Genomic DNA, 24866 nt, shown 5'->3' with positions numbered 1-24866 from the left:
ACATAATTTTTCAAAAGCACATACGTGTATTTATATAACTATATGGAAGTAGACTTATTTGCCTCTATAAACATATTTGAGGCATGTAAATTTACCTCTAAAAATCTGTTTTGAGGCAATAGACTCTGCTAGTTGCCAAACATACTTGTACTTACCTAGTGTTGTTGCATTAATAGCATTTGGAGGTAAATTAATTTCGCCGATGTCAAACTAATCAATTCAAATTTTTTTATATCCACGATTAAATCTTTATTTTCAGATAAATTCTCATAAGATTAATTCTGGGGTTATCTTTTTTTTTTTTGTATACATTTTTTTTCCTCTTTCACTCTATTATATCCAAGGAAAATTTTAAAAACATGCAAAATTAATAGCGTAACAATCTAATTGCACTATTGAGGTCGGGAGAAGAGAAACTACAAGAAAAATAAAAAAAGAATAGAATGCTTCGTTAAATTACAAAGGAAAAGTATGCTAAGAGAGCGTTAAATTATATATTATAATGGTTATTAATTTTTTTCCTTTTCGCAAAGTATAAAACCCAACAAAATGCTTCAAATATAATCGCCGTCCCATACGATTGTAAAGATTATTCAATTTTATTGTGCTTGTTTTGGTGTAACAATTGTAGAGGCACAAAAAGAAGATTGCAATCTATTGAGTTTTCCTATTCATCTAGTGGAGCACTGAAATCAATTTTGCTCAAAGCTTTGCTCTTTAACCACTACTGGATCCGCCGGGCCCAACCTCCCCCCGCTTTTCCTTCAGCACACGGGCCGGCTCGAAGAGGAGAACCGGCCCACGATAGATCCGACCCGGAATTCCCGACCCGTCATCGTAAGGAGGATTCGGATCGGATCCGACCCACCCCCGGTTCGTCCATCACCGTCGATTTGGGGAATGGATCTCTCAACCGTCTCCTGATAAAACTCTCATAAACCCTAAAACCCTCGGTGTCACCGTCGCTCCTCCGTCGCCATGGCGAAGAAATCTGGGCCCGCCGGCGCCGATTCCGGCAGCAGGACGACGAAGAAGAAGAGCAAGGGCAAGTCGCGCCCCGACGCGGTCGCCATGAAGGCGAAAGCCCCGAAGCCCAATCCTTTCGAGACCATTTGGTCCCGCCGCAAGTTCGACATCCTCGGCAAGAAGCGCAAGGGCGAGGAGCGCCGCGTCGGCCTCGCCCGCTCCCGCGCCATCGAAAAGGCAATTCGCCTCTGCTGTTCCTCGACTCCGTTAACCTGCGTGCTTTTTTTTTTTTTTTTTTTTTTTTTTTGGGTGCTTATGTGCGGATTGTCTGATTGGTTGGTTTGCGCGTGGGGGTGTTTTCGGTTGATTGCAGAGAAAGAATACGCTGTTGAAGGAGTACGAGCAGGGCGGCAAGGCCTCGGTTTTTGTGGATAAGCGGATTGGGGAGGATAAGGAAGGGATGGAGGAGTTCGAGAAAGCTATTTTGAGGTCTCAGCGGGAGTACAAGGTAAGGGATGATATTAGCTTCCCACATTCGCGTGCCGATTTACTTTTGCTCGCTTGCGTTTAATTAGCAAGAGTTAAGTTGCGGTGGCCGAGAAGCGTCGATGTTCTCTTCAGGTTGATATTTATGGAGAGGAAAACCGTTGTGTTATTCAGTATTGTGTACATAACATGCTTGACCACTGCTGCAGGATAAAATAATTTGTTTAATGAGATTAAATTGGAGCGTTTCCCTTCTCCTTTCTATAGTTTTGTAATTGTATCTTTGATTTTGCAGTTGAAACTGAATAAAAAGAGCAAGTACAATTTATCTGACGGAGAAGAAGATGATGATCACTATGAAGCTGGTGAATTTATGGGAAGGGACGATTTTGAGGATGAAATGTTGCCGGACGATGATGATAATGGTGGTGGTGCCGAAACAGCTGGATCTTACGGTATGTCATGACTCTGGCAATTTCGTGCTAAAGTGCTATTGGCCAATGATGTGGGAAATCGAATCTATCTTATAGTTTCTATTTGGTCTTGTGAAGGGCATGAATACCTTATTTTCCTCGCTATGCATGATTTGGAGCAGGCATTGTTTTAATGATAGACTAGCAACGTGGAATGCAACATGTAGTTATTGAATTAGTGAAGTTATTTCCTTGCACTTGGGGATCTATCTAGAAGGACTTTCGGAGGCCAAAGTGAAGTAGTTTTAAGAAAGAAAACTACTTTCATTATTCTTAAATGTTAACTTCATATGTGGGGAAAAGTCATTCAGATGAAGATCTAGATTTGTTCCTCCTTATAAGAAGTCTCCCTCCCAAAAAGCCGCTTTTTATGAGGTGAATATTTAGAGAGATGCAGTTCATAGTAAAAATGAGTGTGGAGTTGATGGCATTTCTTGGATTTTGACTGACAATAATATCCCCTTGAATTTTGACTTATGATCTTGCCCATGTCCATTCTTTTATCTGTTTTCTTTTCTGAAGGCCTTGTCAATGTCCATACTTGTAATGTATTCAATGTCCATTCTTTGTTGACTTTTTTTGTTAGCCTTGTCAAATACCCATTCTTGTGATTTATTTACATTTGGATTGGCTGCTGATGACTCTTGCTGTGCCCCTTTTGGATAGTATTGATATCTAGTAACACTAACTTGCCTTATTGCAGATAAGTCATCTATCTTGAAACAACTCTCTACTCATGGTGTGAATTCACTTGAAACAAATGTAGAAGGCGAAGAAAATGTGAGATTTACCGTATTATCTCACTTACCGCTTTGACATCACTTGAAGTGTGTTTCTGCTTTTAGCACTAGGAACTATCCTCCTGGTTGCTAGCTGCAACATCTCCTGCATTATGTTTTAGATATCAGGCGAAAGTTATTTCTCTTAATTTCGGCTTGTGCATCAGTATGGGGAGCCTATGTGATAATTTGGGTTAAGTTGCATCTTTGTATCATTGATTATATAATCCTTCCTCTTCTAAATCTTCCAGAACGATGAATTTCCAAATCTTCTTTCCTGATTATATTACAGGGCTAGCCTCATGATTAGACGTTTACCTCTTTCTAGCAAATTTTTTTTTTTTTATACAGTGAAAGAGTGATGGGTGTCGATCAGATATCTTCCTGTTGTTGCATTGGCACCTGCATCATGCATTCTAATGATTTGTAACTGATGCTAGATACTGATGTGGTCTTCTTTTGATGGCTTTTGACTTCAGAAGCACAAAAGCAAAAAAGAAGTTATGGAGGAGATTATATTTAAGAGCAAGTTGTTCAAGGTGGGAACTTTTCTTGTTATTGTGTTGCTTCATTCTTGAGGCTGTATTGCACAACGTTTTGATTCTTCTCGATTTTAACCAGGCTCAAAAAGCAAAAGATAAGGAAGAGAACGAGCAATTAATGGAAGAACTGGACAAAAACTTCTCTTCCTTAGTGCAGTCTGAAGCTTTACTTTCTTTGACTGAGCCTGGCAAGATGAGTGCATTAAAGGCACTTGTCAACCAGAGTGTCCCGAAAGAGCCTCTGAAGATTACTAAATTATCTGCCACAGAGAAAGCGGAGACTTTTGCACAGGTAGAGTTCTATTATTATTTTTTCCCCATATAATTATGGTTCTCAGATAATTTGAATCTTTTGTTGTGGTGTTTAGCTGTCGAAACAGTCTTTGTCTACCTTTTTATTGGTTCCACTTTGTAGCTTATGCATGGTGGCCACCTTTAACACTGTCAGAATTTTTAATACATCCGGTGAATCGTGATCATTTGTCAGTGTCAGACTCCTTATTGGATCTGTTTGTGACAGGACAAGCCTGATACTTATGACAAACTTGTAAAGGAAATGTCCTTAGATATTCGAGCTCGGCCATCTGACCGAACAAAGACACCAGAAGAGATTGCCCAGGAAGAAAGAGAACGACTTGAGCAACTTGAGGTATAAACTGCAATAATTTGTATCTATTTCTCTTTGATTTCCATCCAGGGCAGTTCTATTTTGCTAGATTTCTGTAATCAATTATTTGAGAAATTTATCTTCTAGTTCTTATATGGGCGGGAAACAGTGGATTAATAGTGGAAATGATGTTCGATGTCATAGCTCACCTTTTGTCCTTTCTGGTGTTAGATGTGCTGTTACTATCTTTGGAAAATATTGTCTCTGAATGGTGGAACAATTCAATTCATACAAAATAGTTGTTCTCAAATATTTAATCGGGTTGAAGTTGATATCTCATTCTATATTTTGAAGAATATTAGTTATTAAACCATTGCATCGCCCTATTATTTTGCTAGTTGTCAGCTAGCTTTCAGCAGTATTTAGGAGGAACATGGCAACTACAGCTGCTCTAATCATCTCAGCAGGATGCTTATGTCATTTTCTTTGAAAATTCTTGTAATGCCTGCGTGGACTTGCTATTTCACCTATTAACCCCATCTCCGACAAGGATATGCTAATTAGGTTTTGGAAGTTGGGTGTCCTCTATTCACTCAAAATCATCTAGAAGAGATTGAACCCTTCATTTCAAAGTCGAATGCGATTTTTCACTTTATAATCTTTACTACATGCCAGGAAGAACGTAAGAAAAGGATGCTTGCCGCTGATGATAATAGTGATGAGGATGATGAAGATGATGAAGATGATGAAGATGATGAGAAACCATCTGCTAAGAAGGTTAGATCCTTATCAGGCGATGACCTTGGTGATTCCTTCTCACTAGATGACGAAACCCAGACTAAGAAGGGTTGGGTTGATGAGATTCTTGAAAGAGAGGCTGCTGCTAACTCTGAGGATGAAGATGAGGATTCTTCTGAGGAGTTAGAGAGTTCTGAAGATGATGATGGATCTGATGATCACAAAGATGATCATGACAAAACATATGTTCTCAATGACTGGGAGCAAAGTGATGATGAAAGACTTGATGCCGATCTGGAAGAAGAAGGAGAAGGAGAAGAAGAGGAAGAGGAAGAAGAAGAAGAAGAAGATGAAGAAGAAGTTCGCATTGATGCTGGTGAGAATAGTAAAGAACAAGTCGGGCGTGTAGACAATAAAACAATGAAGAATGTGTCTGTGCATGAAAATAAGAAGAAAGTTGTGAATTCTGAAGGGACAAGCATCCTTCCCTTTTTGATCGAAGCACCAACAAGCTTGGAAGAATTTAATGTTTTGTTGGAGAATCGTTCCAATTCCGATATTGTTCTATTAATTACTCGAATTCGGGGTAGCAATGCAATAGCTCTTGCTGCAGAAAATCGAAAAAAGATGCAGGTATGAATCATTACCTGGCTATATTGTGCTTGTAGTTTAATTGTGGTTCTGATGGGACATTCTACTGCATGTAACTTCTATTTCTTAACTGATTACTTTAGCCAAGTAACTATGCTTCAGTTGTGGTTTTCTCTGATTTGATAGAGTTCTATTTGGTATAATTATTGTTAGTAAATGTTTATTTAATATAATACTAAAACCTATACAATTATACTAGGCATGTACTGCCTACATAAATTCAGGTTGTTTTCCAGCATTGTATTGTTGAATATCTATATGTGTTTTTTTTTTTTTTTTTTGGTGGTACAGGCTGCAAAACTATATGTAGTTAATGTGAACATTTTGGGCAGGTTTTACAATTTCACTTAGAGTAACTTTGCCCTTTTTACCAATGATTTTTGGTGATTCATTTGAGGAGTAGCCAAACACCGTGTGACAAAATTTGTAGCTGATACCTATGGTCTGAGTATTCACTTCTTTTCAACACTGGTTGCAAGTATTTCTTAGGATGATCTGAGATGTATCTCATTTTTGCAGGTGTTTTATGGCGTACTACTGCAGTATTTTGCCATCTCAGCAAGTAAAAAGCCATTGAACTTTCAGTTGTTAAATATGTTGGTCAAGCCATTAATAGAAATGAGCACAGAGATTCCATACTTCGCAGCAATTTGTGCTCGTCAAAGAATCCTACGAACTCGGACACAGTTCTGTGAGGTCATTAAGAACTCAGGTAAGCTGCTGGGGAAAATTATATGACAATCTTATTGCTGGATGAAAGTTTGGAAAAGGTTTGTTGAATGACTAGATGCTAATTGTCTGTTGTTTCCTTTTCGTGGGATAGAGATCAGCAGTTGGCCATCTCTGAAGACATTGTTCCTTTTGCGGCTATGGTCGCTGATATTTCCATGCTCCGACTTTCGTCATGTTGTCATGACCCCAGCTGTCTTGTTAATATGTGAATATCTAATGCGTTGCCCCATTCTTTTGGGTCGGGATGTTGCTCTAGGGTCTTTTCTATGTTCTATGCTTCTCTCGGTACGTTCTCAAAACATATTTTTAGTTCAAGTTGTTGCATATATGATTTCTTTCCGCAATAGGTCACCGAGATATATTTTTGATTTTAGGTAAATAATGGCATGCAATGCACTGTAGTTCAATGTCGCTAATTTGAGGGTTCATTATTGCTTTTGTGACCTGGACTTGTTTGGGTGTGTGAACAAGTTCTTTTAAATACTCCTTGTTCCTCTTTTTGTGGTTCAGTTGGTTAGTTTTTCCTCCTGTGTGAGTATTTCCATCACTGTGTTTTGAAATTTTGTCTTGTGGGTAGTGCCTTCATAATGCTTAGCATTTCTTTAAGATCAGTGTTCACTGGTACAGCTGTCCTACAAATTAAGATCAATCGTGGTTGCTAAGTAGTTAGTTTTATTGATTTATACTTGCTTCAATTGTGTAGACCATGTATAACATCCATAATCTATAAATGTGTTGTTTCATGTCCTATAGGTTGTTTACAATGATTGGACATGATGCAAGTTAATTTGTTGCTAAGAATGCTTGGATGCTTGGCTGCTTGGCTGCTGCGTTTCTGCTTGAACTAAATAGTCATTTTCTTCAGCAGTCTTAACATGGTGTTTTCAGTTTGTGACTTTGCATTTGCAACCTTGATTATATAGTCGTTGGTATTTTGAAGCTTCATTATTGGTTTTTAGATGTGCAGCTGCAGTTAACTGATATCACTTGTTTTTATTGAAGGTAACTAAACAATCTCAGAAGTTTTGTCCAGAGGCCATCATGTTTTTAAAAACTTTGCTTTCTGCAGCGACGGACAGGAAAATAGGACCTAACCAAAATTCTCAGGTATCTGTCGTAGTTTTCCTTGCCATTGTGTGAATCTGCCTGACGACTTGGGAATTTCAAGGAGACTGATAGGTTGCAATGGAAATGACTGGTATGCATGCATGTGATTTTTTGTGACAGTTTGGCAATCTGATCGAATTTAGAGTGCAAAGGCCTCTACTGTGTATTCGTGAAGGCACAAGTGAATTCAGCCCTTTGAATTTCCTGAAAATAGTTGACATGCCTGAGGAATCCCCTTTTTTCAGCTCCGATAATTTCAGGTTAGTATGTTTTTGGTTTATGGATTATCTTTTCTTTGCCTATTGCTCTTTTAAGTGCAGTGTGGATGTTAGCTGTTTGCAGTTTTCAAAATGTCATCAGAAAAGCTGAAATCTGCTCACAAGGATCTCATTGTGTATAAAATGTCATGTTCATCTGTATGTCTATGTTCAGTCAAGAAATCTAGGTGGTAAGGTGATGGTGTGTGACTATTGTATGGCCAGGGTACCTACATATATTTTCTTCATTGAGAGTATCAGGATTCAAATCATTTTGTTTAAAAAACAAACTTGTTTATATGCAGGGCTAGCGTATTGGCATCTGTGATTGAGACCCTTAGCGGTTTTGCCAATATATATGGGAAATTGAGTTCGTTCCCTGAAATATTCATGCCAATTTCAACTTTGTTACTGGAAGTGGCACAGCAACAAAACTTACCAAATGAGCTGCGAAATAAATTTGAGGATGTTGCTCAAGTTATCAAGAGAAAAGCTGATGAACATCAGACGCTCCGGCAACCACTTCAACTGCGGAAGCATAAGCCAGTGCCTATCAAGCAACTTAATCCTAAATTTGAGGAGAAGTGCTGTCTCTTTCTCTCTTTGTCTCTGTCTGTCTCTGTCTTTCTGTCTGTCTCTCATGAGCAGATGTAGAGGTGTCATGCACCTCATTATCTGTATGCTTAGTGTAGACTGCATTCATTGCAATTTTGCCCTCTGTTAGTAAATAATTTACATCAAGTATAATCTGATGGAGATATTTCTAATTTTTTTTCCCTTCTTGACAGCTTTGTTAAGGGAAGAGATTATGATCCAGATCGTGAGCGTGCTGAAAGGAGAAAGTTGAAGAAACTTATTAAGCAGGAAGCCAAAGGGGCGGTTCGTGAACTTCGTAAGGACAATTATTTCTTATTTGAGGTGAAGGAAAGAGATAAGGCATTGCTGGAACAAGAAAGATCGGAGAAATACGGAAGAGCTAAAGCTTTCCTGCAAGAGCAGGAGCATGCTTTTAAATCGGGACAGCTTGGAAAAGGCAAGAAGAGGAGGAAATGAAAGTGGGACTTGACAATAATCAAAGAGTATGTTGGACTGTAAAGGAGGTTCAATGCTTTGGAACTTGTGAATTCAGCTTCTGATTGTGGAGGCGCTGGTTGCTGTGTCGTAGAGGATATTGATGCTATGCGGTTGAGTACATGCGGCATGTGTAGATATTGCAGCGGATGAGTTAGTGATATACCAAGAGCAGTTTTCCAGTCATGCTCCAGCTTGTTGAATCAAGGGCTAGTGTGAATAGGGATCCGTTATTTTGAGGGACATCGTTCCTGTAGGAATTGTCATTTGAAATTTGAAACAGTGATGTAAAGAGTACTAATATTATTGTTTTGACATTCAGTTCCAATCCGGGTGATTTTTGTTTGATGCTAGTTGTTAATATACGTTTATGATCTATGGTTGTTGCTAGACCATTTCCAATATCTAAAAGATATGAGAAATAAATGTAAAGGAAGAAATCCTTTATTGATGGTATCACAATGTTGAGCTCTTTTTGGACCAATGAGTATTAACATTAAGTGACGTTTTGTTGAAGTCCAATTAAATTTCTAGATTAACACGAGGAACTACATATTCTCAAGATTAGGCATCACTTGATCTCTTCAAGAACAGATTCAGTGCCGTTTTGAGTGTGATTTATACAGCTTTAAGTAGGATGTAACAGTAGCATAGGAAGGCATGATATGTTTTTTTTTTCCAAAATTTATCTAGATGATATATTATGCTTGTCTATTTCCTAATAAGTTCTTTAATTATGCTTGTGTCTATGTAGTATTTTCTAGGCATATATGTGTGTCTATATATCTGTGGAAGTGTTGTCCTTCATCTTTAGAATATTTTAGTAGAGCTATGACCTGTAATGTATTCATGACATATTCCAAGATAAAAGATTATCGATTGATGATTTTTGGAGAGTGATGAGCAAAGATTGATCCGAAAGTGAAGAAGACCAAAACAGCAATTACACAACAGTACATACTATAATTTAAGGTTTACAAGGAGCACCAGTGAACATAAGAAACAGCTGCATCACAATAACCTATCTGGCTTCACTTATGGATCCTTCATCGAGCAGATGGATGGATAATTTCAGAAAATTCTGCGCCAATATTCTTATCGGAGTTATATAATTGATGAGCAGCTAATATTGACGAATCGCCGGCCAATATCTTATTTGCTGGACCACATAGCTTTTCTCCATCCGCCCTGCTCTGCTGCTGCAACGCTAGCTCTAGATTCCATAAAGCATCTCCCATTGACGGTCTCTCTCTTCCCGTTTCTGCCCGACACTTCACTGCTACATCAGTGAATGTCTTGAAGCATCCAGGGTCGATCTTTCCTTGTAGATATGGATCAACGATCTGATCAAGCATGCCTGAATGATAACATTTTAAGGCCCATTCAGCCAGACTCTGCGGTCCATCCTCATTCCCATTTGCAGGTACTATTGCAGGTTTGGCGCAGAGAACTTCAAACAACACCACTCCGAATGAGTACACACCAGACTTAGCTGTAAGTTTTAGGCACCGATAATATTCAGGGTCAAGATATCCGATGCTTCCTTTTACTTTGGTGCTAACATGCATGTCGCATTGGTTCATCGCATCAGGCCCAAGTTTAGATAATCCAAAGTCGGATACCTTAGCCTCCCATCTCTTGTCCAACAGTATGTTGCTGCTCTTTACATCACGGTGGATGACAATCTGCTTAGAACCTGTGTGAAGGTAGTGCAATCCGCGTGCTGCGCCAACGCAAATTTTGAGTCTTTTCTTCCATGGAAGTGGAGGATTTTTGGTATTGTACAGATGTTCTCGCAAGGTCCCTCGAGCCATTAAGTTATAGATGAGTATCATCTCTTTCTTCTCAAAGCAGTGCCCAATGAGAGAGACGAGGTGCCGATGGCGAAGCTTTGATAGCAAGGAGATTTCGGTTTGAAACTCATGCAAACCCTGGTGCGAAGAGGAATCTGCACGCTTTATAGCAACTGCACTGGCTTCTCCATCTAACCATCCCTTATAGACCTTCCCAAATCCGCCAGTTCCAATGAGAACAGCATCGGAGAAGTTGTTGGTTGCCGACTTGATCTTTGTCAGTGAGATGACATTCTCCCAGTGTGGCCCGCAGGGCTTGAGGCTTTTATTTCGGTATTGGGAGAAAAAGCTAAACCACCCCGGGGGTATGTAAACTATACAGAAACACAGAGAAATCAGTGCTGGGATCCCACATATAACAAGCAGGAAAATCCGGAAAGATGTCCAATTGTTCTGAAGCGAGCTCCTAGAAGTACTGAAACCAAATGGATAGAGGCCTCCAAAATTACCAGTAGAGCCTGGCAATTTGAAAATTTCCAGCCCATTCACGATTCCCTGATTGTAAAAGCTACGCGACACATTACTACGTATTGTGATCTCCAGATACTTCATTCCCGTTTCTGGTGCATCCCTCGATGAAGAAGAATTGATAATATAGTCTCTATAAACGGGCCGTCCTGGCATACTGCTCCACTTCATGATATCTGCATGATCTTCTGCAGTTGCATTATTAATATAGACTTGGAAAACCCTTCCATTTTGAGCGATTCCTCTTGTGATCTCACAGAAGTGAAACCTGACGAGGTAGCAGAACCCAGAACTTACAAGGAATGACCAGCTCATATTACCTTGAGTGGTATCACCGAGGGGAATCAATGTTCTAGCTGTGGAGTAGACCTTCACTGGTGCAGTGTAAGCAGGCACCCCTGGGCTGTAACTTATTTTGACCTTGGATGGGTGAATAGCCGTGGAGGCTCCACGAAGCATAAGGTAATCCTCATCTCCTGACCAAAAACGCAACATGCCAGTGTCATGTTCAGGGGGGATCGGTTGCCCGCCTATGTTTACCCTGTACATTGTTTTGAGCGCTTTATGATTGTAGGCGTAGAATTGAGATGGATTTCCTATCAGTGGAAGTCGAACATCTCGGATGTACAGGTTTTGAGGCATTGACATGACCTCAATCTTGTTCACGAAGGCATAGGCATTTGAATGATTGGGCGAGGGGGTAAATGTTATGTTCAGGACGTGGAAATCCACCTCCACACTGAATTCTTGAATCACATACTCAATATCTGAAGGATTACTCGAATAGGAGGATTGGGAGGTTTGCAACAATGTGTATGGCCCTACACTGACAGAGAACAACGCGTCGAATATGTCTAAACCTTGATGGGGGCTGGATAGAAATGAAGTCGAATGAACTTGTGGCCAGGAGAGACGAAAAATGGGTGGGTAACTGAAGTGGGGAAAATACAAGCAGATGTCTCGGGATATGGGGTACCGGGATCCTGGGAGGCATCTCTGTTGGCTTTAATTGCAAAGCTGAGACTTTTTCTCTTGACGCCAGAAGGGATATCTCCTGCTGAAGGGTCGCAGTTCAGTGTTACCTTCTCGGTTGGCACGTAAGGAGGTTTATCTGCTCGTACAAGGACTACAGAGTTTGTTTTTAGCAACAAGAACAGCATAAAATATAGCAAAAGAATAGAGGCATGTCTGTTTTTGCAATCCGTGTACATTGGATGGATTCCAAAGCGAAATTTTCCTAGAGGAACGAGAGAAAGATTGATGATCTCAGAGAAACAATACTTTGATACTTGACGTAGCAAGTCCTGTGGTTAGATAGCTCTCCTACTAAGCGGAAAGGAGGAGACCCCTGGAGTTTGACCTCTGCCGGCCAATAATTCAGCCACAACCAAACAAGAAAGCAGTCAATCACGTAGGATATAAGTTCTTGGCGAGTACTTGACTGCTTAAACGGTGAAGTTGTCAGTCCAAATCAAAGACAATTTAATTCTTGGATCAATTGGCAGGAGCGTCTAAAGTCTGCTCGATGTAGCAATGCTCTGAAAGTTCCCGGAAACAGGCGCTTCAGTACGTTTCTATTGACCATCACTGTCTCAAAGTCCTAGTTTTGAAAGGATTAGCCCCGTTAGAATCTCTATCTCTCGACCAGAGGATGAATCTTGATTACCGGCGCTGGAAAGGGGCTCTTCAGTACATTTCTATTGACCATCGCTGTTTCAAAGTCCTAGTTTTGAATGGATTAGCCTTGTTAAAGAATCTACATCTCTCGACCAGAGGATGAATCTTGATTACCGGCGCTGGAAAGGGGCTCTTCAGTACATTTCTATTGACCATCGCTGTTTCAAAGTCCTAGTTTTGAATGGATTAGCCTTGTTAAAGAATCTACATCTCTCGACCAGAGGATGAATCTCTTGATTACATGGGCAATAAAAAGCATCTCTTGTACCGCTTCATCATTGGGGTCTTCATCAAAAGGATTAAGACTTGTCCCAATGAAAATGAGATGATAATGATTTCTAACCATTAGCTAGGTCAGGACGGTGGATGAATAATCTAATCTAGTAACACACGGTCAAGTGGTGTAATTTCAATTTCATTTTTGGGAAATTTCGATTTAAGGCTTGAAATGGGGCCATTTTTCAAAAGAGGGCCTAGAGTGGATCTTGTCTCAAATAAATGGTTGAAGGGGGAGGAGAATACTAGAAATGTCAACATTTGTATATGGCTCACTTTAATGCCAAAAGTTTTTTTTTTTTTTTCCAGATCAGTTAAGTGTCATTTTTTTTAAAATAAAATAATCACTTAAGTATAAATTCTGATCTAAGTTATCGGAAATCCGACATGGCCATATTTAATTAATTTCCTCAATCCTACGTGACTTGCAGCATATCAGTCAGCACATAACCCTTAAACAACGTCATATAGCAGGTTAGAAAGTGATCACTTTAGTGACAGCCCTTGCAAAAAAAAAAAAAAAAGTGATCACTTCAGTACACATTCTTATTAAAAAGTGATCACCTTAATACTAATTTCAATAAAAAAACAAAGTGATCACTTCGGTGCTTGGCGAAAACTTTTGGCACTAAAGTTAGCGTTGTATACAACTTTTGGCACTTCTAGTGTCATTTTCTCTATATCAAATAAGAGCCCGAACTTGCTGGTCGGCCTAATTTTTGCCAAACAGCTTGCTCCTGTGACTGGAGCAGGGGTAGTATTGTCCAAAACAATTCTACTTTGGCTGAATTTGAATAAGCTAGGTTCTTTTTTCTCCAAAAAAATCATGTGCTACCGAAGTCAAAATTGATTTTGGAATTTGCTTCAAACTAATTGGGTTTATAGCTTGAATTGAAGAATTCGTTGGCTGTCTGAAGCAAACCTGAACCAATAATTCTTTAATATTGCAGAATTCGTTTGCTGTACGAAGCCTCCTGAATTTAAGTATTGTATTGCACAGATTTTAATCTGGAAAGTGGTTCCCCATCATGATGCTCCATCTTCAATTGCAACAGTTTCCTCCATGAATGTCTTCCCTATGAAGCTTTTCTCATCTGTAGACTTGGTGGTCATGAAGGTTCGATATTTCAAATGGCATGGTCATCTGAGGGCTACAAACTGGACTTTGTATCTGCTCATCGTAGCTTGACATTTTAAACCTGCAGCTCCAGTGTAACTTTTTCAAATTGCTTTCATAACGGTAAAGTTGCAGTATCGGTTTACTTATGCATGTTATTTGAAAAGTTCATTGCAAGCTACGACAATCTAAAGGCGCAGGGGAGGTTGAATGCTTTTTGGCCAGAGTCCTTGAGTTTGGGATTGCCATATATCTATTAATGTAAGGTTAGTTAACTGAGAAGGCAAAGGGACAGAAATATTTTGGGATTGTGTTTCCGACATGTAATCTTCTATTTCTTAACTGTTTACTTTTGCCAGTGATTTTTGGTGATGCATTTGAGGAGTAGCCAAACACTCTTGTGTACAAATTTGTCGCTGAAGCCTATGGTTTGAGAATTCACTTCTTGTCAATACCGGTTGCAACCATTTCTGAGGATGATCTTAGATGTATCTCATTTTGCAGGTGTTTTTATGGTGTACTACTTGCCGTCTTAGCAAGTAAAAAGCCATTGAATTTTCAGTTGTTAAATATGTTGGTCAAGCCATTAATAGAAATGAGCACGGAGATTCCATACTTTGCAGCAATTTGTGCTTTGTCAAAGAATCCTAAGTACTAGGACATAGTTCTGTTGGGCCATTAAGAACTCAGGTTAGCTGCAGGGGAAAATTATATAACAATCTTATTGCTGGATGAAAGCTTGGAAAAGTTCTGTTGAAGTATGAGATGCTAATTATCTGTTGCTTCCTATTCATTGGATAGAGATCAGCAATTGGCCATCACTGAAGACATTGCTCCTTTTGAGGTTGTGGTCGCTGATATTTCCATGTTCTGACTTTCGTCATGTTGTCCTGACTCCAGCTGTCTTATTAATGTGTGAATATCTAATGCGTTGCCCCATTCTTTCTGGTCGGGATGTTGCTCTGGGATCTTTTCTATGCTCTCTGCTTCTCGTGGTATGTTCTCTCAATGTAGTTCAAGTTTTTGCATATGGGATTCCTTTCCTCAATAGGTCGCCGAGATATATTACTATTTCTAGGTCAATAATGGCATGCATAAGCACCGTAGTTCAATGTCACTAATTTGAGGGTCCATCATCGCTTTTGTGCCTTGGACTTTTTTGAGTGCATGAACAAGTTCTTTTAAATACTTCTTGTTTCTTTCTTTGTTGTTTAGTTGATTACTTTTACCTCCTATGTGAGTTTTCCATCATTGTATTGTGGAATTTCATCTGGCGGGTAGTGCCTTCAGACATGCGTAATGTTTCTTTAAGAGCAGTCTACATTGGTACACCTGTCCCACAAATTAAGGTTAATCGTAGTTGCTAAGTGTTGATTTTATTGTTTATACGAGCTACAATCCTGTAGACCATGTAGATTATTAGGAGTAAGAAGGGTAAATTAGTCTTTACTACTTTTAAGGTTTATTTTTATGTATATATATTAAACTTTATTGAATAATACGGAGTAAGTTTTCCTCACATGGTATCAGAGCCTAGGGCTTAACCCTAGACGACGGAGCAGCCGCTCGCCGCCGTCGATTCACCGGACCGCCGTCGACTCGCTGGAATAGTTGGCTGTCACCGCTGCTCACCGGAATAGGGCTTCTCTCTCGCGCGGCTCGCTCGCGAGGCTCACTCGCGGTGCTCGCGCAGCTCACGCGGCTCGCTCGCGAGGCTCACTCGCGGTGCTCACGCAGCTCGCACGGCTCACTCGGCTCGCGCCGCTCACGCTGCCCGCACAGCTTGATTGTGCTGCTTGTGCGGCGCGCTCGCGCTCGCGCGACTTCAGCGCGCTTGTGCTTGTGCGATTTGCTGTGCCTTGCGGAGTGGTAGTGCTGGTCATTGGTGGAGGAGCAAGGGAACACGCACTTAGCTGTGCCGCTTCTTGTACGCGAGGTCGGTGAAGGAGAGGGACAACCCTAGAGAGAGAAAGGGTAACAGAGAGCAGTAGTGACAGAGTGTAGTAGCACTCATCGGGATGAGTTTGTGGGTTAGAATTTGCTTTAAAGTTGCTGATTTGGCTGATAGGGATGAGTTTGTGGGTTAGAATTTGCTTTAAAGTTGCTGATTTGGCTGATTAATTTGTTTGAGACTTGTGATGAAGCAAGTTGCTACTTGGGTATAGTGCAGTTATTTATTTGATGATTTGAAAGTTGTGTGGGAGCTTCTGTCATTTTATTTGGTAGTGGTAATATTGAGTTATTGAATTATTGAGGCTGAGTTGTTTGACGGAAGCTAAGGTCAGAGTTTGCTTATTTTTGTTTGGAAAATGGGCGATCAGTCGAAGAGTGCAATTGAAGTAGATAATGAGAAGAATAATACTGTGATGACTGAGGTGATTTCCTCTTCATCTAATCGAATTACTGATAAGAAGCTTGCAGGTAGTGCTAACTTCCACCAATGGAAGAAAATTGTGAAGCTTATTTTGACAGACAGGAATTAACATAGACACTTAACTGAGTTTAAGCCCAGAGATGATGTAACTTGGGATGGTGTTGATGCACGTATTCTTGGTCAAATGCTGAATTCTATGGAGAGTAATATAGTTGACATGGTAACTCATATTGATACAGTCAGAGAACTATGGGAGTATTTGAATGTGCTGTATTCTAGCCAAGATAATTTGTCACAGATTTATGAGCTATCGCAGGAGTTTTATTGATTTGAAAGAAAGGGATGCTCTATTACTCAGTGCTTTGCAGACTTTAAGAGATTGTATGAGGAGTTGAATGCTGTTCTCCCTATTTCAGCTGATGTTCAACAAATGCAACGTCAAAGGGAACAATTGGCTGTAATGGGATTCTTAGGATGTCTTGGTTCTGAGTATGAAAATGTTAGGTCTTAGATTCTTGGAGGAGAGAATATAGCGTCACTCACAGATACATTTGCTCGAGTTCTTCGAGTATCTCGTGAGTCCTCTCAGGATACTACATCTATGGTGGGGAGTTCAGCCCTTGTGTCTCAGACTCAAACTGGTAGTGGTAATAGGAGTGATGGAGGAACCCGTGGCGGATATAGTGGGCGTGGTGTCCAAGGAGGAGGCTGAGGCATTGAAATAGGGAGAGGTCAAGGTAATCAGCATCCTTATGGACAATTCCATATATCTACTGATAATTCGGGAACTACATGAGTTTGTCATTATTGTGGCAAACCTGGTCATATTCAAAAATTTTGCTACAAGCTACATGGGAGACCAGGGCAGCAGCACCAGTTTGCTAATACGACGTCTAATTTTGACTCTACTCCACAGTCATCTGAAGACAAGGTGGTGGTTATGTCTGGTGAGGAATATGCTCGGTACACACAGTCTCAAATCTCACAGCCTATTTCTTCCACTGCTACTTTGGCACAGACGGGTAATGCTACTGCATGCCTTTCGGCTACTTCTCGTCCTTGGATCATTGATTCAGGGGCTTTTGATCACATGTCAGGTCTTTCAGGTATATTTTCCTCTTTTTCTCCATCTTCGTCCATAGTTACTCTAGCCAATGGGTCACCTACACATGTTAAGGGAATTGACACAGTTAACCCAACTCCTTCATTACCTTTGTCCTTAGTGCTTTATCTTCCACAATTTCCATTTAATCTCATGTTTGTTAGTAAGTTAACCAAAAACTTTCAATGTTCAGTAACTTTTTATCCTGATTCGTGTGTCTTCCAGGATCTGGTTACGAAGAAGACGATTGGTAGAGGACGTGAGGAAGGGGGGCTATATGTACTTGAAGATGCTTCTTCAGTTGCTTGCACAAGTGTTGCGTCCCCACATCAAATCCATTGTCGTCTTGGTCATCCTTCTCTACGTAGTCTTCAAAAGTTGGATTCTAGTTTTTAATCTCTTTCTAGTCTAGAGTGCGAGTCATGCCAACTTGGCAAATTACATCGTGTTAGTTATACACCTCGATTCATTAAACGATCATCATTTCCTTTTTTATTAGTTCATTCAGATATTTGGGGTCCATGTCATGTGGTTTCCAATTTGGGTTTAAGATATTTTGTTACTTTTGTCGATGACTATTCTAGAGTTACTTGGTTATATTTAATGAAATATCGTTCAGAATTATTTTCTATTTTTCGTGCATTTATATCTGAAATTTATACTCAATTTGGCACGCATGTTAAAGTTCTGCGTTCTGATAATGCTAAGGAGTATTTTTCCACATCTTTTTATGATTTTATGACTCAACATGGTATGATCCATGAATCTTCCTGTCCTGATATTCCACAACAAAATGGTGTTGCTGAACGGAAGAATAGGCATTTATTGGAAGTTACTAGATCCATGTTATTTGAGATGAAGGTACTGAAAACCTTTTGGTCTGATGTTGTTCTAACTGCATGTTATCTCATTAATCGCATGCCTTCTTCTATTCTGCAAGGTGGTATTCCTTTTTCCACCTTGTTTCCTAGTGAACCATTGTTTGTCCTACCACCCTGTATCTTTGGTTGTGTCTATTTTGTTCGTGATCATCGACCCAGAGTATCAAAACTTGATCCCAAGGCACTCAAGTGTATGTTTATGGGTTATTCCCGCACTCAAAAGGGATATCGCTGTTATTCTCTATTACTGAGAAAATATTTTGTAACAGCTGATGTTTCATTTTTTGAATCCACTCCTTATCATAATGTTCCAATTGATGTGTCTAAATTGGATGAAGACTTGTATGTGACCACCATTCGGTCTACTATTCCAAATGTTTCACCAGTATCTACAGAGAAACCACCTCCTCTCTAGGTTTATACTCGACGTCATCGTGTTGCTACTATTGCTCCCCCTGCTCCTCATGTCACTACTACGTCGTCTTCTGCTCCAGATCCGCCATTAGCTGTCCCTCCTCTTGTATCTGATCTTGATATTCCTATTGCTCATCGCAAAGGTACACGTACTTGTACTCAACATTCTATTGCAAATTTTATTTCTCACTCTTCTGTGTCTCCTACTTTTCGAGCCTTTTTAACTACTGTTGAACAATATCCTATCCCCGAGTCTGTCGCCGAGGTGTTACAAAGTTCTGGCTGGAGGACATCAATGGAAGAAGAATTACAGGCTCTCGAGATTAATCAAACTTGGGACTTAGTACCACTTCCTCTAGGCAAAAATGCTATTGGTTGTCGATGGGTGTATGCTGTAAAAGTTAACCCCGATGGTTCTCTTGCTCGTTTAAAAGCAAGACTTGTTGCAAAAGGGTATGCTCGGGTGTATTGGGTTGACTATCTAGACACATTTTCTCCTGTTGCCAAACTTACTTTTGTTCGTATTTTGATCTCTCTTGCTGCAACATATAATTGGCCTTTATTTCAGCTTGATGTTAAGAATGCTTTCTTGCATGGCACTCTTCATGAGGAAGTTTATATGGAGCAACCTCCAGGGTTTGTTGCTCGGGGAGTCGGACTAGTTTGCAAATTAAAAAGTCTTTATATGGTTTGAAACAATCTCCACGAGCGTGGTTTGGAAGATTTTATGAGGTTGTACTGTCTTTTGGGCTATCAAGATGTGGAAATGATCATTCTTTCTTTTATAAACAATCAGGGGGAGGCAAACTATTCTTGATTGTGTATGTTGATGATATTATCATCACGGGAGATGACTTGGTTGGTATAGCTGAGCTAAAAACCTATCTTCAGCAACAGTTTCAAACTAAGGACTTGGGAAAATTGAAATATTTCCTAGGAATCGAAGTGGCGCAATCACAAAAAGGTGTTGTTCTGTCACAACGAAAATATGTCTTGGATTTGCTCACTGAGACAGGTATGTTGGGATCAAAGCCTCTTGATTCACCCATGGAACAAGGGGTTAAATTAGTTGCTGATGGAGGAGAAATTCTTAATAATCCCAAGAGATATAGAAGACTGGTAGGTAAACTGAATTATCTTACAATTACTCGACCAGACATTGCTTTTCCTATCAGTGTAGTAAGCCAGTTTTTGTCTTCCCCTCATACATCTCACTGGGATGCAGTTATTCGGATATTGAGGTATTTGAAGAAAGCTCCGGGAAAAGGAATTGTCTACCAAAACCATGGTCATATTAGAGTTGAAGGTTTTTCTGATGTTGATTGGGTTGGGTCTCCAGATGATAGAAGATCAACTACTGGGTATTGTACCTTAGTCGGAGGAAATCTGGTATCATGGAAAAGTAAGAAATAAAGTGTTGTTGCCCGCTCTAGTGCTGAGTCAAAATATAGAGCCATGGCACAAGTGACGTGTGAATTAGTGTGGATTCGACAGTTATTGACTGAGTTAGGCTTTAAAGATTTAGTACCCATGACTCTGTGGTGCAATAATAAAGCTGCAGTGCATATAGCTTCCAACCCGGTGTTTCATGAGAGAACAAAACACATTGAGGTTGATTGTCATTTTATCCGAGAGAAGTTGCAAAGTGGAGTAATTCTTCCTAATCATATTCGAACCAGCGAACAACTTGCAGACATCTTTACTAAGTCCTTGGGTAATGGGAGGATAGAACATATTTGTAACAAGCTGGGCATGATTAATATTTATGCTCTAGCTTGAGGGGGAGTGTTAGGAGCAAGAAGGGTAAATTAGTCTTTACCACTTTTAAGGTTTATTTTTGATGTATATATATTAAACTTTATTGAATAATACGGAGTAAGTTTTCCTCACATAGATCATCAATAATCCGTAAACGTGTTTTTGTATTATAGGCTGTTACAAACATTGGACATGTTGCAAGCTAATTGCTCTTTGTGAATGCTTGGCTGCTGGGTTTATACTTGAGCAAAGTAGTCTTTAGCACTCTTGACATAGTGTTTTCATCTTTTTACTATGCATTTGCAACCTTGATCATATAGTGGTTGGTATTTTGAAGCTTCATTATTGGTTTTTAGATGTGCAGCTGCAATTAACTGATGTCACTTGTTTCTATTGAAGGTAACTAAACAATCTCAGAAGTTTTGTCCAGAGGCCATAATGTTTCTAAAAACTTTGCTCTCTGCAGCAACAGACGGAAAAATAGGACCTAACCAAAATTTTCAGGTACATCTCGTGGTTTTCCTTTCCATTTGTGAATTTGCCTGACAACTTGGGAATTTCAAGGAGACTGATGAGTTGAGATGAAAATGACTGGCATGCACGAGTATGTTGTTTTGTGACAGCTTGACAATCATATGGAATTTAGAGTGCAAAGGCCTCTACTGTGTATTCGCGAAGGTGCAAGTGAATTTAGCTCTTTGAATTTTCTGAAAAATAATTGACATGCCTGAGGAATCCTCTTTTTTCAGCTCCGATGATATCAGTTAGCATGTTTTGGGTTTATCTTTTATCTTTCTTTGCCCATCGTTCTTTTTAGTGCAGAATGGATGTTAGCTATTTTGCAGTTTCCAAATGTCCAACTTTGTAAGCAGAAAAAGTGAAATATGCTCAAAAGGATCTCACTGTGTATAAAATCTCACGTTGGCTAAATGCAGCTGTATGTCTATCTTCAGTCAGGGACTCTCTAGGTGGTAAGGTGGTGGTGTGTGATTGAAACTTTCGTATGGCCAGGGTACCTACATATGTTTTTTCCATTGAAGGCCAGATGTGGAGGTGTCATGCATGTGGTGTTTTGAATACGCGTAGTGCACCTTTTTCACTGTATGCTTAGTCTGGACTGCATATACACAGTTTTGCCCTCTGTTAGTAAATGATTTACTAATCTGATGGAGATTTTTTTTCTTCTGACAGCTTTGTTAAGGACAGAGATTATGGTCCAGATCATGAGCGTCCTGAAAGGAGAAAGTTGAAAAAACTTATAAAGCAGGAAGCCAAAGAGGTGGTTCGTGAACTTCGTGAAGAAAATTATTTCTCATTTGAGGTGAAAGAAAGAGATAAGGCATTGCTGGAACAAGAAAGATTGGAGAAGCACGGAAGAGCGAAAGCTTTTCTGCAGGACCAGGAGCATGGTTCTAAATCAGGACGACTGGGAAAGGCAGGCAGAGGAGATGAAAATGGGACTTGACAATACTCTCTCACCGAACATTATGATGGACTGAAGGAGTCTCGACGCTTAGGAACTTGTGAATTCAGCTTGTGATTGTGGTAGCACTGGTTGTTGCCGTGGCAGAGGATTAGTGGGAGCCACTGTTGCAATGCATTGATTGCACGCGGCATATAAATATTGCAGCGGATGGATAAGTGATATATCGAGAGAAGTTTTTCAGTCAGGCTCCTGTCTGTTCCTACAGGAATGTCGTTTCAATTTTGAAGAAAGTTATGTAAAACAGGACGAAGATTATCCTTTTGGCTTTACATTCCAATCCCGGCGTTTTATGTTTGATTCTAGTTATTAAAATGCTTTACGATCTACCGTTGTTGCTAAACACTTACAATGAGATTGGTTTTTGCTGGTCAAATTGGCATCTCAATGTTGAATTGTGTGAATTTCCATTCTTTTCAGCCAATGAAAATAAACACTCACTGATGTTTTATTGATGTGCAGTTAAATTTTGTCAGGTAACATGAGGAAGTACATATTCTCAAGATTAGGCATCACTGGATTCCTTCAAGAATGCATCCATTGCCACTTCCATTGAGGGTGATTTGCCCACCTTCAAGTCGGATGACGCAGGAACACATGAAGGCATGGATTTTTTTATTTTACATCTATCAAGATGTTGGTTTATGCTTATATTTATTTAGTAATAGTAAGGTGTTTAACTATGCATATACGTCTAGTTAGCATTTTCTAAGGCTTATATGTATGTGTCATGGTCCGTGATTCTCTATACTCGTGACACTTGTGAATGGAGTTCGGGTTATTAGGTGGAAAGTGAATGATGGAAAGGGGATAAACACAACCGGTCAATGGGAGTAGTGTCGGGACGCTTGATGTTAGCAATTTTAGGATAGAAAGATTATGTTACTTAGGAGCTCTGAAAGCGAGGTCGGTCTCCTATGCACAAACTAGTCGAAAGTTGATGCCAATCTCCTATTGAGGTCATAGTAGACCAAAACTAGTTGTTGAGCCTAAAATGATTTGCTATCTTGTTTGATAGACTAGACGCTCGAGCTAAACTAGGTATGGTGCGATCTCATATAAGGAAGTTGTTTGCGAAATTGTTCTTCGGAACAACTATTGAACGAAGGTTGGCTTGGTGATTTCTACTTGTCAAGCGATGCACGAGTTATTCTATAGCCAAGGAACTACTGACCTATGATATATGGTATCAAAGCAAGATCACTCCAATCAATGAGTTGAGCTGAAGAAAATCTATGAATAAAGCATGGCTCTCGACTAGCATCTAGGACGGCAATGGGGGCATATGAAAGATCCAGTTTCTCACTGAACAGGGGAAACGTTCTTGGATCAATTGGTGATTCTCAAGAAAAGGCCTACTGCCATGTTTCCAACAAGGAAATAACCTCCACTGGTCTGCTAGGATTAAGAAGCTTAGTAGGCAGAAGAGGGTGTTGCCAAAAGGTTGTGTTGCCAAAAGGTTGGGAAAAATGCCACACTTGCCAAGGAAAGCGCAAGTGACCGAAGGGGCCCAAAAAGAATGTGATAAAAAAAAGCTACCAATGGAGCGGCCTATTTTGTTGCGAGTGTTACCATTTGGTGTATGATCTAAAGTGGCGCATCAATGGTTAAGGAAATGCTAGGAAGCAATAGAACATCCTGCAACGAGAGCGTTGTGGAGTAGAGTGGGGGAGAATGTCACGGTTTGTGATTCTCTTGTACCGGTGACACTTGTGAGTGGAGCTTGGGTTATTGGGTGAAGAGTAAGTGATCCAGAGGGGATGAACACAACTAGTCCAAGGGAGTGGTGTTAAGATGGTTGGTACGAGTTCTAGGATAGAAAGACTATGTTACTTGGGAGCTCGGAAGGCGAGGTTGGCCATTTGTGCACGAACTAATCAGGAGCTAATGCTATTCTCCTGATGAGGCCATGGTAGGCTGAAACCAACTGTCAAGCCTAAATTGATATGCTATCTCATTTGAGAGAACATACACTCAAGCTAAGTTGGGCGTGATGCAATCTTGTATGAGGAAGCTATTCAATGTATTGTTCTCTAGAATAACTATTGAACGAAGGCTAGCCTAGTGATTTCTGCTCGCTAAGCGTTGCACTTTGGTAACCATTTTGTTTCGGGGAATAATTTTTTATCAGAAATTGTTTTTTCGAATTCTATTCCCGGGAACAATTTTTGAGTAAAAAAAACGCACTTGGTAATTGTTTAAATTTCTATTCCTAAGATAAAAATGCGTTTGGTAAGATTATAAATTCTTATGTTTCTTTTAATTTTTTAATACTTTTATTACATTTTTCTTTTTCCTTTTTCCTTTTCTTTTCTTCCTCATTCTTTTTGTAGCCGGTCGTGGCCACCATCGTGGCGGGCGGACTGGCTGGGCAAGGTTTGGTGAGCTCGCTCGGCCAAATTTGGGCAAGGCCAAACCTCCCCCACGCAACGCAAGGTCGGCCTCGCCCTCGCTTGGGAAGGCTGAGCCTCATCGTGGCTGTGTGAGGCTTGGGCCGACGAGCCTAGCCATGGCTTGGCGTCACTGGGCGCTGGCGATGTTCTGGCGAGGTTGTTGGCCCTCGTTTGGCCGGTCGCAGGCCATAGCCGAGGCTGGTGACCTGCCAAAGGGAAGAAGAAAGGGGAAGAGAAGAAGAGGAAAAAAAAAATAGATGAAAAGAAAAAAATAGGAACTGATTCTAAGAATTGTTCTTGGGAACAAAAAAACTACTTTTTTCTATTTCTTGATTCCATTCCTAATTTAATCTCAGGAACAGAAAAAAAATATTTTTGTTCGCAAGATTAAAAATTTTACTAAACGGATTTTTGTTCTTTTTTCGTTTTAGGGAATAAAAGAATAGATCAAACATTATTTGGAGTAAAAACAAATAGACCCTTATTCCGCGGTCAAGGAACTGCCGACCGGTGACATATGTCTATGCGCTTGTGCTCACATTACAGTTTCCGTATGACAAAGGAATACAGCCACAATTTCTTTTAAGTGTTGTCGCTCGTCTTTAGAAAAGTTTTAGTAGCTATTGACCTGCGATATCTAATTCTCCATTATAAAAGGTGG

At 40.1% G+C, this 24866-nt stretch overlaps 2 protein-coding genes across 3 annotated transcripts; one reads left to right on the top strand and one right to left on the bottom strand.

Moving 5' to 3' along the window:
* The first annotated feature begins 913 nt into the window (after positions 1–913).
* LOC104433365 (nucleolar protein 14) lies at positions 914–8762 on the top strand. 2 transcript variants are annotated; one of them, XM_039307293.1, is made up of 14 exons: positions 914–1203; positions 1340–1474; positions 1748–1907; positions 2629–2705; positions 3187–3243; positions 3326–3538; positions 3767–3895; positions 4529–5224; positions 5762–5954; positions 6066–6259; positions 6977–7081; positions 7202–7341; positions 7644–7922; positions 8127–8762. In XM_039307293.1, exons 1-14 carry the CDS (start codon positions 979–981, stop codon positions 8389–8391), a joined length of 2868 nt encoding a protein of 955 aa, XP_039163227.1. In that variant the 5' UTR covers positions 914–978; the 3' UTR covers positions 8392–8762. The 2 variants fall into 2 exon arrangements, with proteins under 2 accessions (XP_039163227.1, XP_010044381.2); XM_010046079.3 differs by having other exon boundaries at positions 3184–3243.
* A 504-nt stretch (positions 8763–9266) lies between these two features.
* On the bottom strand, positions 9267–12041 carry LOC104435590 (receptor-like protein kinase FERONIA). Its single transcript, XM_039306357.1, is given in 2 exon segments — positions 9267–11599; positions 11602–12041. Coding segments are annotated over 2 exon segments (2484 nt in total). The 5' UTR covers positions 11942–12041; the 3' UTR covers positions 9267–9455.
* Positions 12042–24866: the final 12825 nt, after the last annotated feature.

The sequence above is a fragment of the Eucalyptus grandis genome, chromosome 2 (genome assembly GCF_016545825.1).
Source record: "Eucalyptus grandis isolate ANBG69807.140 chromosome 2, ASM1654582v1, whole genome shotgun sequence".
Lineage (NCBI taxonomy): Eukaryota > Viridiplantae > Streptophyta > Magnoliopsida > Myrtales > Myrtaceae > Eucalyptus > Eucalyptus grandis.
Note: the sequence above shows the minus strand (reverse complement) of the source record. Positions and strands in the feature narration are given on the sequence as shown.